Here is a 16,916-nt window from a genome sequence, read left to right as displayed (position 1 = left end):
TCCTTTGGCGTCACATAGTGACACACTAAGCAACCCTTAAATGTCATTTTTCCAGTATACAGGGTAGTGCCGTAGGATAGTGGGAAGTCCTGCAATGTCTAAAACAAGCACGATGCGACTGTGGGCAAAACCGTTGTCCAACCGTGTTACACCATGGTAACCAAGAAAGCAGGAGAAGGTTGTGGCAGACAAAGTTGACAGATGTTTATCATTTTATATTTGTAACCCAAACCACAAGTTCACTGCTTGCCCCTGGAAGCTTCTTCAACAGCAAATTGGTCCCAAAGAATTGGCAAGACCAAAAATAGTACAGAATACCCTTTTGAAGAGCATGAGAGCAAGGGAGCATTACCCTGCCCAGAACAGGGTTACCAGGGTCCCACCCTGGATCCAAGCCTCCTACAGGGGCCTGAGGGCACGGTTGCCCCATCTTTGCCCATCCCAAAATACCTAGATTGGCTGTAGGGGATCAGTGCAGTGGATGCAGAGCAGAAGTGGAGGTCCTAGTTGTACCCAGCTGTCAAAACTCGCTAGAGCGACAAAATATGTCCCTCTGTTACTCACTTTGAAATCCAAGCTCCAGTATCTTGGTGTCTTGGGAAATGGCATGTTAAAATATGATGGGAAAGGTTTCATCCCCAAGTGCCAAAATGTGACAAACTAGGACTGAGAATTTCTTACATGTTCTCAAATTCACACCGACAAGATGATGTTCCAGTTTACTGTCTAGTGAGTGACAGAGGAAAGGGGAGAATCCAGAACATTCAGATGCTGTCTGGCACTCCTGCCACAGAGCGAGTTAATTAAAAGATACTGACATTTAAACAAATCCTGGAGAGAGAAAAGGTGACAGGGGAGAGAAAGAAGAATCAAGAAAGGTTGACAGAAGCAGTAAGATGATTGAAACTGGTTTGGGGGGGTTGCATGATGTAGCCATGTGTGGTGCCTCAAAAGCAAGCTAATGGTTCAGAAGAGTCACTGAGACATTATAAATTAATTTCCTTACACTTCGCTCACTTCATGCTGTCATACTCGAGCGCATTCACATGCACACAGAGACTTGTCCATTGATTAGGAGTTATTTCACTCTCATAATATTCACCTGCAGTGCCAGAACTATGGTATAATTCATTCCTGTTCCCCCCCTAATTTCAATCAAAGTGTTTGAAGATCAGACTATGCTGTGCCCTGATCATTATAGTGATCAGAGAGCGTCTAATGCAAATCTTTAAAGGATACGCCAGTGAAATGATCTGTCTTATATGCTATAGAAGATTTGTATACACTGAGCAATGTCTGCGTAAGTTGTAGAAGGACGAGAGGAAACTGTCATCACAGAAGGAATAGAAGACATATGAAGAGAGAGATATGTGGCAATTCTTTAATCACAAGCAATTCCCTTGCTCACCACCCCCGCTCTTGTTTACCCTGCTCTTTCCTAGATTATATTATATTATATTCCCATTTGCCCCTTATTTTTGCCTGTGCCAAGACTTGCAAGTGGACAGCCAAAGCACCGCTCAACCTCTGTGGGTAATTCAGGATAAATAATGCATCACACTTTTGGACAGACTTCATCTCGTCATCACTGAGGAAGAGCCAGCTCACCAGAGGCTTGATATGTAGAGAAGAAAGGGATAGAAAGGCAAAGATAAGGAAAAGATACACTTTTATTTAGTTGAACTGACAGAGAGGAAAAGTGATGGGGACAGAGTTGGAGACAAAAAAGAGGACTTGACAGAGATGGTGACAGATGTCCAACATAGGCAGCAGCAGCCTTTCCAGCAGGGTATCGAGGTTTTGCATTTGAGTGACAGATCTTTTAGTGATCCTGTCAGCTGCCACAATTGGAGATTAGCTAGAGAATTGGCTGAAGGCAAAAAATGTTCAAGTGTCTTCATAAAAAGTTAGTTAAAAAAGAAATTGTGTTAAAAGCAGCATTGAACATAGTGGTGTAACACTAAGGACATTCAAGGAGTTTCTATATTAAGAGGACCTCAAAGGAACAGTTAGTTATGTCTTTTTTTAGTTAACTTCAATTTACTTCACTTCAGTTCAGTTCAAATAATGCCACATCACAGCAAGCATTTATATTGTAAAACCCCAAACACTAACAATCGAACTACCCAGAGATTAATAAAAATTTACGATTAAATGTAGAGCATTCTGTAAGCACAAAGATGGGCCTGAAAGCCAAAGACTCTGCTATCCGTTCTACTTTTAAATACCCTAGTAACCACAAGTAAACCAGCAATCTGAGAGTGAAGTGTCTCTCCAGTTAATATATGTTTACCCAACTAAAAATACTTGGTTCATGTTGCGATTGGCAGCATTGGTTGGACGTGTTAGCCTGAAAGCATGCTGTCATGTGTTGAAGACTTGGAGCTTGGTTCTGAGAATATAAAGTCATTGGGAAAGTGTTTACTGACAATTAGGATACTTTTCAGACCCAGAGGCTGCATCTATTGTTAATATGAAGTCTGTGGTTTGGTTCAGTTGCCATAGATAGTTGTATGGAAAGTCCAGTTAGACCAAGGGTGTCCAACTCCAGGCCTCAAGGGTTTTAGATATCACCCTGGGTCAAATTAGTTCATTACCAGGCCTCTGGAGAACTTCAAGACATGTTGAGGAGGTAATTTAGCCATTTAAATCAGCTGTGTTGGATCAAGGACACATCGAAAACCTGCAGGACACCGGCCCCTGAGGCCTGGAGTTGGACACCCCTGAGTATCAGATTTCTGAGTCTGGATCAGAAATCTGATCCAGACTCAAAAGACTGCAGTCTGGTTGAAAAGGTAAACAGCGTACAGTAATGCTATGAATGTGATGTTGGGAATAATTGGAAAATATGGTTGTGTATTTATGATATGCAACTTTTTGTTAACCCAGCTGGCTCTTAAAATGAACAAGGGCATTTTTTCTGGCATTGCCAATCTCAGCGGTCATAACTAAGGGGCAAATTACATCAAAAAAATATTTAAAGACTTTGAACAAATGGCTAAAACTGTATTTGTTGAAAGGGACTTCGCATTTGGCACTTTTGACTTTGCAAGGTTTTACTTCTTTAAGATGTTGTCCCAGTTCAGTTTCAACAGAATAGCAACAGAGAGAATCTCCTCCACGTTAATCTCACTGTCTAAGCACTTAATTGTCCATAAGCACATTTGACCAGAAGAAGAAAAAGCTTCTTTTTCTGTCCTTTGACTTCGATTCAGTTTTCCGGTCTCATAGGAGACCTTACCAAAGCAACAATCAGTTATTTAAGCCCTCATGAAAAGGTTCAAGTTTTCTTTTGTCCCAGCGACTCTGAGAAGCAGGTCTATACTTTTATTACAATTAAACTTAACTACTGCAGCACATTGCACTCTACTCTCCCCCCAGAAGCTTTTAAAACAATTGCAGCTTACAAAGTACTTCTGGCAGACTGTAACTGGAGCAAGTAGAGTGCTCACATCACTGCTGTTTTAAAGTCCCTGAACTGGCTCCTGATGCCTTTGAGGATAGATATTTAAGATCCTGGGAATATGGATGTCTTCTTAAAGAAGCAATTAAACTGGTTGATATGCTGCAAAAAAGACACCTGACCTGTGTAGTGCCCTCAGTCTTTGCTGCTCACTCTAGCAAAGATGAAAGACTGTGATGGATTTGACTTTGCCAGTTTTGGCCCCAAAGTGCCTTAAAAAAATTCTCCTATTTATACATTTATTCTCCATAACCCTGAAACCTGAGTATCTCTGTTCCATTATAAATTATTATATCCATCCATCCATAAATTTTCTTCCGCTTATCCTCATCAGTGTTGCAGGAGGGGCTGGAGTCTATCCCGGCTGCCATAGAAAGGCCATGGTCAGGTGACAGATTTAGGACTTCTTCTTTTTTTTATAAGTGTCTCATTGTTGTAATTTAGGTTGTTGAAAGGTTCTTTAAAAAGCTGTAGAGTTGATCCAGTATGCTGCAGAGAAAATATTCTTCCTGTTAAAAGGGTGTTTTTCCTTCCCATTGTCATCAAGTTCTTCCTAATAGGGGGTTGATTGACTGTTGAGGTTTTCTCTCCAGGACTTTTACCTAACAGTATAAACCATCTTGAGACAACAGTTGTTATATCAATGAAAGTGAATTGAAATTGAATTGGATTGTTGCTGCCTCTGCCCTTATTACTTCAGTATGGTATTATCATTGTTGAGCTCCCAGCGGCAGCCCATGTCCCAAGCATTTTTTTCAGCAGTTCAATGAGGTTAGCTCTTTTGTTTAATGGGAGCATTTAGTGGAACCAATTTGGGGTTTTGTTAGTAGGATTAAGAACGAGGAAGTCATCTTTCTGAGCCAGAAGCACAAAAAATGTGTTGAACTGTTGAGTCAATTACAAGAAAGGGGAATTGGAGAGGAGGAAAAAAAGGACTAAAATAATGAAAAAGTATAAAGCATTGTTTTCAATTGTGTGTTTTCCAACGCGTCGGTGTGTGAGGCAGGGGAGCCGAGCTTTGCTGTGTTCGCTGTGTACAATAACACCAGAATCTGCTCTCATCCCCGGTATGACTGCCTGTGGAACAAACAGCTTGAAAGGGAAACACGATTGTTTACTGTCAGTCTGAGGACCAGCATGGGGTGAGAAGACATGAATGGGGTCCACAGAGAAGGAGGAGATGATGTGGGGGTGAGATAATGGAGGAGGAAATGAAGAAGATGGGAACGGCAGAGCGTGGAAAAACAGAACCACGGCTCCAAGGAGGAAAGATGAGTGAAGGATGCAAGAGTTGCTCCAAATGTGAGATGCCTGCAAGTGTATACTTAACATTTTTGAATAACATCATCTATCATTTTCAGAACAACTTTTTCCTTGTTTAAAAAAAGTGGAGTTTTGCCTTCAAGGGTCACTAGTTTTTTTCTTTCCTTTCTTAATGCCCATAGAGCGATGATGTCTCACGTTATTAACACTCGTCTCCAGAAAATTAGAAAAGAGAGGAAGCAGATGTCAGAATTGAATACATCTCTTTTAATTTGCATTTTTATCACTATAATCTTGAACATCAGCTACTTGTATTCATGACGCCTGGTTGGTTGATGACACTGTCACTGAATACCAATAAGGAAGATGTGTTAAGACAAACAAACACTAAATTATTTTATGAAGGTGGAGGGAAGCATTGCTTTAACAGCTAATCTGGCAAATACTCTTCAGAAGTTTTCTATATAGTACAAAACAACTACTCAACCTTTTACATTACAGTCTATGAATTTCTGTTTTTGAAGTATGGGTGCTATGTGGGTTGCACGCTCAGTCTCTGGGTGATCAGTTTACCAGTTAGTCACTGCAACTAGCGTGAATAAAAATCCTTAGGATTTCTTAAAATCTCATCATAGCAATATTTACCATTTAAGAGGTTGAAACTGTTAGTTCTTCAATTCTTTTTGGTTCTGAAGTTATTTAGTCATGTCACTGTGAGAATTCTTAGACAGCTCTGTTTTTCATCCCTCTACAAATTAGATTGTGCGGTGTTACTGTATTATTAAACTGTAGATATATAGTTTGATTAGATTTGATAGTTTATATATAAAATAACGCTGATTGAACTCCTGAAAGGACGATGAAGCAGAGGATGATTGAAATTGGAAATGGAAATAATTTGGCACAGATATTCTTGGTTGGAAACAAGCTCCTGCTTTACACAGATCATGGGATTTGACTACCTTAATTGCAACAACCTGTAGCATGCAATGTGGTGGTAGCAAAACCTCCAAATCTGAAGCCAGAAACCAGTGGCATGCTCCTCTGTGGTTGACGGAAATGCTACCCTAGCTAAAGGTTTAACTCTCCGGGGATCTTGACGCAACATGGAGCATGAGCTCAACTGGCGAATTGTACGTGGTCAGCTTAACCGTTGTGGTGAACCAGTCGGATTATGTGCCAACCGTCACTTATGGGCTTCACATATGGCCACAAAAATGAGGTCAATGATACAACCAAAATGAGCTTCCTCCGTAGGGTGGCTCGGTTTGATCTCAGAGGTGTGGAGAGGAGCTCGGGCATGCAGAGAGAGCACAGAGTGGGACGCCTGCTACTTAACACTTTAATAAACAAACTTAGGCAATGCTAAACCAAATGCTTATTTTGCACCTCAGTATTCTATTTGAGCTGACAGCAGGGTGTTTACTTGCACAGAGTGTATTTCTGATGTTCATTTTTATTGAAAGTTTGGCTTGAATTTTTATTTCTATGGTTTTAAAAGTGTTTTTTTGTTGTTGTTTTTTTGAGAGAGAGAGAGTTTTCAAATGGCTTTATGCTGTCAGTGACTTTTAGTGAGGTGACTGAGCACAACAAAGTGGAGGTTCATGGAGCTTTTATGCCAGCAAGGCAGCTTAGTCATCACGACTGTTGATTCTGTAAGGGTCAGAAGGTATGTGACACACTGGGAGGTCATAAATTCTTTCTGCTGGTTGTGCCACCTGATGGCTGGTCACTATGGTAACATCAGCACTAAATTAAACTGAAGCGAGTCGATTTAATTTAAAAAAAATGAATAATAAAATGTGCTGTAAGAAGACTGCAGACAAACATTACTACTGATACAGAAACACATCTGTGGGCTGAGGCCAAAGCCCAGGAGCTCAGTTGCTGTCAAAACCCACTAACTCATCAACTGTTTTCTGATCCCATACAGAGCTTGCACTAATGCTGTTAGCACTTACAGGACACAGCCTCAAACTAGTCCAGTGTTGACAAGCAGGGCAAGAAAGGATTTGGTCCTTCAGTCATGTGTGTATTGTGTTGTGGCTTTTAGGCCACGCTTCATCCATTTATACTCATTCAGCTGAGAATGAGTGCTTTACAATGAAATCTTTTCTGCCTTTACGCCTTTCTACTGTGAGGAGATAGAGCAGATGCCTGACAGGAGATAGAAAGCGTCTAAGTTGTTTTTGCCTGACCTGCCTTTTCAGAGCAGGGCCGAAGGAGGAAAAAGGAGGAGATGAGCAGAGGCACTAAAGTCGGTGTGCCTGCGGGTAAAGTGAAATCCAGTCAAAAGTAGAAATTCAGAGTTTGGAGTATTTTTTTTTAACAACAGGCTGCTATTTGTTTGAAATGCCTTAGAAGGAGGAAAAAGGAGAAATTTCTCAATGTGCTGAAATACAAACACCCCCACCACCAAAACCAAACAAAAAAATAAAAGCAAAAAAAAGAGCTGCATCTACAATACAATAATAATAATAACTAGAATTATTCAGAGAGTACAAAGTTCTGCCGAGGCGGCTCAGTCTCTGGGCAGTATTTACTTTTAAGGGAATAGTATAGTAGGAGTAACCTGTAAATAACTGAACATGAATAAGGTACATATATAATATTATATAATCTAATACTACCGTATATTGCTAATTAACTGGGCACCTCATTCTCTTTCCTTTTGCAATATTTTCTTTGAAGATAAACAATTTTTGGGGTCATCTTAAAAGAAATGCAGATGTGAAAAAAAAGTGAGGTCAGAGGTCATGTGACATGGTTTTTGGAGGCAAAAGAATCCCCCTATATTGTTCCCTGTATTCCTATTTATTAATGCAATAGCAGTAAGAAACATAGTTTTAAATAGCTTCTCACTTTGACCTTAGATCAGTCTATTAACCTAAAAGGAGAGGTCAGAGGTCAAATGTGATGTGATATTTTAAATCTTTATACAGTACTGTCTACATGTTGATAACACACACCACACTTGTAAGAATTATAGTTGCTTTTTGTCAGTTTTCCACCAATAAATCTTGAAGACCTCGGGCGATGTAAGCCACATTTCACTAGATTGTTAACATGACCTCAAGTTTACACCCTTGAAAAAAGTAATGAGAAATTATTCAGAAACTTTCCAGCTAGTGAGTACTATGTGTCATTTTTGTCTCATTTTTGTCATTTATGTCTAATTTTTCTTCTTCTTGACATAAAAAGTTTAAATGGAAACTTCAATCTTTACCTAAACCTTTATTATTATTATTATTTTTAAATTAAAGAAAATACAACATGTAACTGACGCATTTCTTTTTTAAAAACTGATATAGCTGGGCAACATGTTCAGGATGTAAGCTTTACTCTGTGACAGCTGGGATGGGCTCTCTGAATCGGATCAAAGATAGATGGATGAAAGCAAGTCCACTGAGTCCAAGAGTAATAATTCCACATTTACAGTACATTGGTAGAAACATAGTCTCACGGGTGAAAGCCCGTTCATTTCTTTATAGCTCTGCCTCTTCCTTATGTAGACTTTGTGACTCTGCATTTTTTTCCACTACAGGACGATTCAGTTTCAGTATTTTTCCTCCCCACTTAAGTTGCAAAGCATCACAACAACATGATTGGTCAGTTGTAATGATGGCCCCACAACAACATCATGATCTCTTAACATAGTGATCTCAGATATCATCATGTGGCCCAGTGCATCCATGTAAGAGTGAATCACCAGCTGACCTACACACCCGTGTTCTGGGCTTGTTGTGTCTGAGACAGGAAATATTCTAAGAGTGATTCTGGGTCCAGTCGGAATCCAACACTGGGCTCAGTCTTATCTGGTAAAATCACCCTGGTGGCTCGTGATGGGGTTTGCATTGCCTTATACCCAGAAACATGTATTGGTTTCTGGGTAAACACCTGCAGAAACCCAGTCAGAGGAAGCCTAAGGAGAAAGATGCCACACTAGATGAAGTCGATTAGAAAATGCAACGCAGCAAAGAGTTTTTAATTTTTCTTTAAAACCAAATGTCAACACAAAAATGCAGCTGATAACACTCTGAGAATCACAGCTACATTTATTTGTCTTTCTTTGTCTCCTCACCCTCGCAGAGCCAGGCCATGCGTATCGTTCGGACAGTCGGGCAGGCGTTTGAAGTTTGTCACAAACTGAGTCTGCAGCACACGCAGCAGAACACAGATGGACCGGACGACCACCACAGCGACAAGAACAGCAATGACTCCTCCGTCACAGGTAGACACGAACACCATTCCATTTTTTATTCTATTAAAGCACTTCTGCTGTGGCCTCAAGTCTGTTAAAAAGTGCTTACTGCAAGTTCAGTTGTGCATACTGTGATCACTTTGGAGAATGGTGGAGCTGCAGAGGCACTAAAGACTGCAAGGTGAAAGTTGCGTGCGAGTTTTCAATTTGAATTGAACTCATTAAAAGACAAAAAAGTAGACGCGAGCTCACTGAGGAGAGGTCAGGAGCAAATGCAACGATTGATTGAGTGGCGTTTTGTCTCAGGGTAATTCATTTGTTGTTTTACCTTCAGCAGGCGTTGTTAGTGAACGCTGACAGGCAAGTTCATACAGAGACAGTCTAAGATTGTTTTTCTGCGAGATGCCAGAAATGTTATTTTGCCATGTAAAGCGCCCACTTAGATAAAACGCACTGTGATTTTAAGACGAGTAAATACAGCTGTTTACGAGGTTTACTTTCAGATGAGAACTGCGCAGGGAGTGAGCGGATAGATAGACGTGTGTGGGTTGATGTAATGTAGTGCTTCAGAGGCATGTGCTGTGAAGGAGACTCGAGGCTTGTTTGGCTGTGGCAGTAAAAACATTGTCGGTGTGTCCAAAATTAAAAGCAGACCTTGAGAGCAGACTTTCTGGACCAACAAAGGGCACATCGCTGATAGAAACAGCCAGGCTTGTGCTGCCGATAGACTGATAGACCTTGTCTTTTTTTTAGACGCCCATAACAAAACATTGTTAAATTGAGTGCCTAAATTGTGGGTGGATTCAGTGCTGCTCTTTCATATTAGCTGGAGGTTGTCCAGGTGGCTGAGTGAATAAGACTCATACTTGCAATTTCCATCCTGTGTAATTTCCCCCTGCCTCGCTTATTTCCAATCACCTCTCTGCTTCTGCATTCATAGAAATGCAGAAATTATCCCCAAGATAATTTATGGTTACAGTTGATATGAACATCATTCAAAATGGCATGTTTATGCCTTTTTACTGCAAAAGCTTTTTTTTTTTTTTCTGTTCCATCCTCATTATGCAGCAAGTCGCTCTTCACCTTTGTCTTTCCTCTCAAGAAAGATGTTCTCTGTTTGGATGCTGCACTGTTGCCATAACACTGTAGCATCCAAACAGACTGATGGCTGTTGGTTTTTGCCTGCTCTGCTCCTTGGTTCACCACCATGAGACTAATTTACGACATAACCAATTCATTATTTTTATCTTCTGATAAAATCTAAAGTGATGCCTCCTGTTTTAACATAAATCTGTTGTATAAACTAAATCCGATATAAATTTAGCAGCTATTCTCCTCAAGGTGGCCTCGTTGCCAGCCTCTGGTCTGTTTGTCCCCATCAGCATCAATGTGTAACATACGTTAAGTGGACTACAGTAGAGATATCAAGGTCCTTTGATGTCTAAAATAGAAGCCGTGCAACCACTGGCAACTGAGAATATTAAGAATAGTAACTGAGGGAATGTTGTAGAAGTTTGTTAGTGTCTTTCCGTAACAAAACGTAAAAGCAAAACTGGAAGACATGAAACTGATTTAAAATATTAATATAATACAATTATAATTATAAAATAAGTATTTACTAATAGTCCATAAGCACAAATCTGTGTGTAACCTACGCGTATGAACATTCATCATCATCATCATTCATCAGCCATTTATAATATTTGTATCTGAATTTGTTTGTACAAACAAATTTAAGTGTCTCTGACCATATGGACAAGCAAATGAAGTATTATTATCCTTATTATTGTTATTAATGCTAAAAATTACAGTTGAATTTTAAATTATAAAAGAATTATTACATTTAATATAAAGAAAACAGAAGATTCAATTGAAAGGTGTAGGCTTTTAATTTGAACCTGTGTTCTTTGTCGTCTCTTAAATTATCGTATCTTTCATTAAAAATGACATATCGTTGCTGGATGCAACAGGCTAATGTCGTCGCATTATTCCAGTCTGCCCTGAGTTTCTGATCTCTTTTGATGTCCAAATTTATTTCCTTTATTTGAGCCACGGTGGGTGTCTCAGAGGAAACCATATTAAAAACTTCTATAATTTCAGCTAGTTCAGTTTTATTTATACAGCGCCAAATCACAAAAGCAGTCGCTTCAAGGTGGTTTATTTTGTAAGGTAGACCCCACAATAATACACGCAGAGAAAGACCCAACAATCATATGACCCCTATGAGCAAGCACTTTGGTGACAGTGGGAAGGAAAAACTCCCTTTTAACAGGAAGAAACCTCCGGCAGAAACAGGCTCAGGGAGGGGCGACGATCTGCCACGAACGGTTGGGGTGAGAGAAGGAAAACAAGATGAAAGACATGCTGTGGAAGAGAGACGGAGATTAATTACAAGTAATGAGTCAATGCAAAGAGGTCTATTAACACATAGTAAATGAGAAAGGAGCCTTTGGACGTAACTGTTTTCATTTCTTCAGCTGGACTTTCTGCTGCTTTCTTGCCTTAGAAGTACAGTAGCGTCACCGCTTTCTCTGTTCACCTGGAGGCATTTCCTTAGAAAGAGAAATGTGGGTGGAAGAGTATGGTGATTATACGAGACTGTTGCTTCAGAACTGTTCTCGTTTATTAACAAATGTAGGAACAAACTAGGCCGGTCACATTTCATTAATTGGACAGTAGTATAGCATACGTGTTTATTTTTACACTGTGTAAGAATGTACATATTAGTACATGAAGACCATTGGGTTTATACCATATTAGTTGTGTTTGGGCTCATTGTCATGCTGAAAAATGGAGATGTTGCCAATCATTGAGTTGATACCCAGGTTATCGGCTTTTCTAACTTGTCTAACGTTGTGTTGTCAGTTTCAGTTTTAACCTTGAGATAGGAAAGAGTCTCGGGAAGAACCAGTGAGAGTCCATTAGCACTTGTTCTATCAGATTGTAATCCTAAAAAGTATGTTTTTAATGCCCTAAGCAAAATGGGAAAGAAGTGTCATCAGTTCCATTGTGGAAGTCCTAAAAGTAAAGCAAAATCTGAAGGGCTGTCAGCACATTCCCCAGTGCCCACAAACACCTACACACTTCGCATAGTCATGTGTCCTCAGACTGCACTAACAGGTTGTACTGGAGATGCACTGCACATACACAGCTGTAGATGTGCTGTAGATGAGATTCCTGCCTGTATTGTGCCCAAACTGGAAAGAAGGAGAATGGTATGCTAGAGCGAATATCATGGATGAGTCAACACAGAGAAACGGCACAACAACACTGGTGGGCTGAGCTACTTTTATCCGCTGCCTGATGTCTGGACGGCTTGGGTTGTGTGGCAGCCCGGGGACACGTGGCTCTCAGTGGGGTCCTGAGAGGACAAGACAAGGAGTCATCAAATGCAGCTCTTTTACACCATTGTTCCAGATCTTACAGCGGCCAGCTGCTGGTCGTCCTCCCTGCCCTGATCTACACCGGGCAGGGATATGTTATTTGCAGATTCCCCTCCAGCCCTCCAAAGACGAGCTCGTTTTCACATGCTGATGAGCCCGGAGATCACCCACACGCTCTAACTGTGCATCGCACACACATTGTAAAGAGGACCTCACATGCATACAAGGAGAGGTCTGTACACACGCACTCACTGTCACGGTGTGTTAAATAACACAAGTGCCGTCACGCACAGCCAATGTGCTTATCTGAAGAACTAATTATCATGGCAATGAGAGGAGAGGGGAGGAAAAAAAGGGGGAGATAGTGTGCTGGAGGAAGGCATGTCTAGTTGAGATGAGGAAGAGGAAATGATGTTAGAGGGGAAAATAAACTCAGGAGGAGGATGAAAGGAAGAAGAAAGACCAAATGTAGATTAGAAAAGAGGAGAGGGGATGGAGAACTGGGTTGAACAGCAGGGAGTCACAAGAAGGAAGAAAAGGAAGAGAAGAAAGTGTGCGGCAATGTTTCTGTACTGTTTCAGAGGAGTTGTCCAACCCAGACTGAGTAATATAAACAACAAAGAACTTTGTAAAGTCAGCTTCCAACCTTGGAACTGGATCTAACGAAGCCCACTGAATGATAACAAATGCCAGTGTCATTACAGTTCAATTTAGCATGAGTTATAACAGAGCCACAGGCGTGAATATCCATTCAGCAGTAACTAGATAGTCAGTGAATGCTAAGTGTGCTGGGTAAAAAGCCCACGGGCTATATGATAACTTTTTTAGCTACAGTTTAAAAGCACACAAAACAAAAACTGTTTATTTGAGCAAGTTATTTTGATTCAGTCAGTGTGATTTTTGACTATTTTATTCATGGAGTGACAAAAAGCAACACAACTGCACCTGCTTCCAGTTCATTTATACCTGTTTAACCCTTTTTTCAACTAAGAAACAGTAAAAGCTCAAAGTAATTTTGGTCATTTTAACAGTGAATTGAAGCGCTAGTGATTCCACAGTTTTCTTCCCCTTCTCTTTCAATTCACACTCACTTATAGAGTAATGAACCACTGCTGCTGCTGCTACTTTGGTTTTAAAAGATTTAGAATATTCCAGTAGCTTAAACAAGGTAAATTACTGAATCTGATTACATTTTTATAACCCCCCCGTTCCCTGTACTAATCAGAAAAATATTCACTGCATATAAGTTTCCATGCAGATGAGTCTAATTAATGGTTGCCCACAGTGTTGTCTCCAGGCTTCCCTCAGCGTTTTGGAGACAAAGAAGGGTTCAGTTCCCCCTTCCCTCAGGTCAACCCTGCCCTTCCCTTACTTGCACTTCTGCCGAGGCACTGGAGGCCTCTGCCACCTGGGCCTCTTGTCACCACCGTCTGCACCCACAGTGGACATGGGTGGGCACTGAGGCTGAAGGCAGCTGGCGGCTGACTTTCTTATATGAGCCGTGGTTTGAGCCTAAAGCTTAATTTGGACTTCTGCAGTGAATCTGTGTAGAGCCTGCAGTGTAACATGCACAGGTGGCTAATTTTACATATCACTTTTCATTTGAATTATAAACTTCGGGGAAATCTACTTTGCTAAACCTTTATAAAGTGCTTGAAATAATAGTTATGCCATATTCATCATACCAGGGTCACACATTCCAAGAGGAAGTGTTGCTGTATGTAATCATTTATCCAAGACGTATAACGCTTGCTCTCTTTAGTCATTTGTAAATGGCTCCCACCCAGCAACCTCAGCAAGTCATCTAGACCATGCCTACATACCTAAATGCATTGAGTTGCTGCCATGTGATTGGATGATTTGATATTTGTGTTAACGAGCAGGTGAATAGATGAAAGTGAGTGTATTTCCACTATATATTCTTATATTCATGCTTATTCGCTTTATTTCGTGATAGCCAGTGGTGGGCAGATGGATTTGCCAGCTGATATAGTTTTGCCAGTGAAGGGAGTGCAGCCCCTATGCCAGTCAAGTGTATTTTTAACAGCTAGAAAACAAATGCAATTTTGTTTTGTGGGCAGTTTTCAAGTGCAGTGCAGTTGTGCAGTTTTATGGAATAAAATATGGAAACACAGGCTTTCCTTGGTTACAAGGTTCACATTGAATTGGGTGAAGACATTCCAGGTACTGGGAGGAAGTGTTTCAGTGACTGTGACAAAGTTCTACAGAGGAAATATCTGAAGGCAGGAGGAATCTCATAACTGAGAAATCATTGCTGGCAAATATCAAGTTAAATCAACATATTTCTGCTTTTTTAATTGACTTTAATGGTACTTTTTAAAAATGTCTTTCAGTGCATCGATCTCTCATAAACTGTGGCAGCTTTCAACAGTGTTTTTACTAAATTAACATGTTTGGATTGCTGGAACTATTAACAGCAACAAAAGTAGTCTTTACCAAATAAAAGGAAAATGGATATCTCCATTAAAATTTTGATTAAAAGCGATGGGGCCACAAGCAGAAGAGTGGGAGGGCTGGCTGTGAACAGCAGCTGTTTTGATTTTGTGTCACAGGAAGCAATTTTGTTGATCATCACAGTTAATATCTGCTTTGTAAAAACTCAGAAACCACCACTGATTTCTGTATTGGAAATAAATTAACAGCAACAGGAACACTAAATGGAAGCCAGAGTGTGCTCCCAACAGTACATTTATTTTAAATTGACATTAAATTTGACATCTGTGTGGCAATAAAAAAAAATTGTCAACTATTTAGCATACTGTGGCTGTGTGGAAACTTTTCTCTTAAACGCTTTTATGTTTGTCCACCCATGTGTGTGTGCGTACATGCTCACGCCTACATGTGTGTGTGTGTGTGCAGGTGTGCGTGCTTATCCACCTGTGTGTGTATGTACTTTCCTGGGCTCAGTTCGGGAGCTAACAGGTGCAGAGAAGACGGCGACCGTCGCTGAAGAGACCGACATTGATGCCGAGGAGGTGAGCCAGGCGCTAGCAGCAGAGGATCTGAACCTCAACAGAGGAGTGACTGACCTGGACGCCACAGCCAAGACAACAGATGTGAACCTCTCAGAAAACAAGGTAGGCAAACACTGTGTGTACAGATAGGCAATGTGGTTGCCAAGGTTCATGTATGTTCTCTGTATGTGTGGCAGCAGCTTGGCATTACAGTTGGCAAATGGACAGGCCTTTAGCGCTTTTCTAGTCACTTTATTCTCTAAATTTGAAGCACTTTATCTACTGCACATCCGTGTCTGTTTTGGAATCAACAATTAATCTCACACATGTACGAGGTGGCAGGAAGGCTCTTTTACAAAAGATCCCAAACAGAAAAGCCCAACGTGACCAGGAGAGTCAAACTAGTTATGGTAAAGTTGCAGAGCAATTAGTGGTTGGAGACCACATCAGTACCAAGATTATTGCCACTGTACTGCATGCAATGAACTCACACTCTTGTTGTTTCAAAGACAGGGACAAAGGCCACAACCACATGCAAACAGCTGCCATCTTCAAAGCAACTTTGGTGCATCAAAGCAGTGATAAATGACACAGTCAGTCTGCTATTAGTTTGTGATCGAATGTGGTCAAGTTACAATTACATGCAATCTGTTTGTGATAATGCAGCACTTGACTTTTACAAATCTGTTGCCATCTACGTACAAAGAAAGACGCTCACTTTGCTTTATAAAAAATATACGAAGTTGCCAACCAGTTGATTCAAGTCGCTGATTGCAAAGTGATGAGTTGCAGACGAGTTGTTTGGCACACTCTGATTGATTGTAAAGTGTTGGCAATCTGTGTTTGCAAATTAGACAGCAGTTATTTTGCAAACCTTTAGCAATTCTGAGAGTAGCTGCAGGACTATCTGTGTCGGGCCACGACTGCATGGAGGCAGGTCGCTTTCAGCTAGGTGCTAACTGTGTTACTACGTGGCGATCAAAAGTGGTCGAGGGTGTCGTACACTCAGTCATTTAGCCACCACAGCTGCTTGAAATCAGTTGTCAAATGTGAAAATATTCAATGCACTCAACTGCCAACCTCCATTTTTTTTCATAGATCTAGGACGGTTGCTGTCCTGCTTTTATTCTAATGTTCCAATATTCAAACTGAGCCATCAGCAGAAACCAAATGGACACTTTAAGTTGTAAAATATATATTTTTTAAATGTAAGTAGTTTTTTTTATGCCTTGCTTTATGAAACATGACCTTTGCCCCTATGTCAGCGTTCCCCAACCTTTTTTGCGCCACGGACCGGTTTATGTTTAGATTTAGACTTTATACAGATTTCTCGAAGGCTTTCTTTAATGTAAGATTTACTTGAGAAATCATAAAGTTTTCATTTTCATTTGAAGATAAATGCATGTAGTAAACTCCACTAAAATCAATGTTACACCAGCTCTGTGCTTGTGTATGGCATGACTGTTAAGAAAGTAGCTCCCACTACTTGGTTTCTTTCAGGAGCTGTTAGCAGTGTGTTGGCAACTGAGCGCAAAGATGGCCAGTTCACGTCTTTGCATGGCCTTGTAATATTAGAGATTTGATACTGCTCAGTCAGACCATCTGCTCTCTGGCCTGTGAAAACTCACCAC

General features: G+C 40.6%; 1 protein-coding gene across 1 annotated transcript in view; it reads left to right on the top strand.

The window, feature by feature from the left end:
- LOC308399221 (carboxyl-terminal PDZ ligand of neuronal nitric oxide synthase protein-like) overlaps positions 1-16,916 on the top strand; it is a 247,076-nt gene that overhangs the window by 137,480 nt on the left and 92,680 nt on the right. Inside the window, 2 exon segments of the mRNA XM_080886336.1 lie at positions 8,816-8,957; positions 15,239-15,408. Of these exon segments, the coding sequence (XP_080742462.1) occupies positions 8,816-8,957; positions 15,239-15,408 (312 nt within the window).

The sequence above is a fragment of the Rhamphochromis sp. 'chilingali' genome (assembly GCF_963969265.1).
Source record: "Rhamphochromis sp. 'chilingali' genome assembly, chromosome: 7".
In the NCBI taxonomy this organism is placed as follows: domain Eukaryota; kingdom Metazoa; phylum Chordata; class Actinopteri; order Cichliformes; family Cichlidae; genus Rhamphochromis; species Rhamphochromis sp. 'chilingali'.
This window is presented reverse-complemented; position numbering and strand designations above follow the sequence as displayed.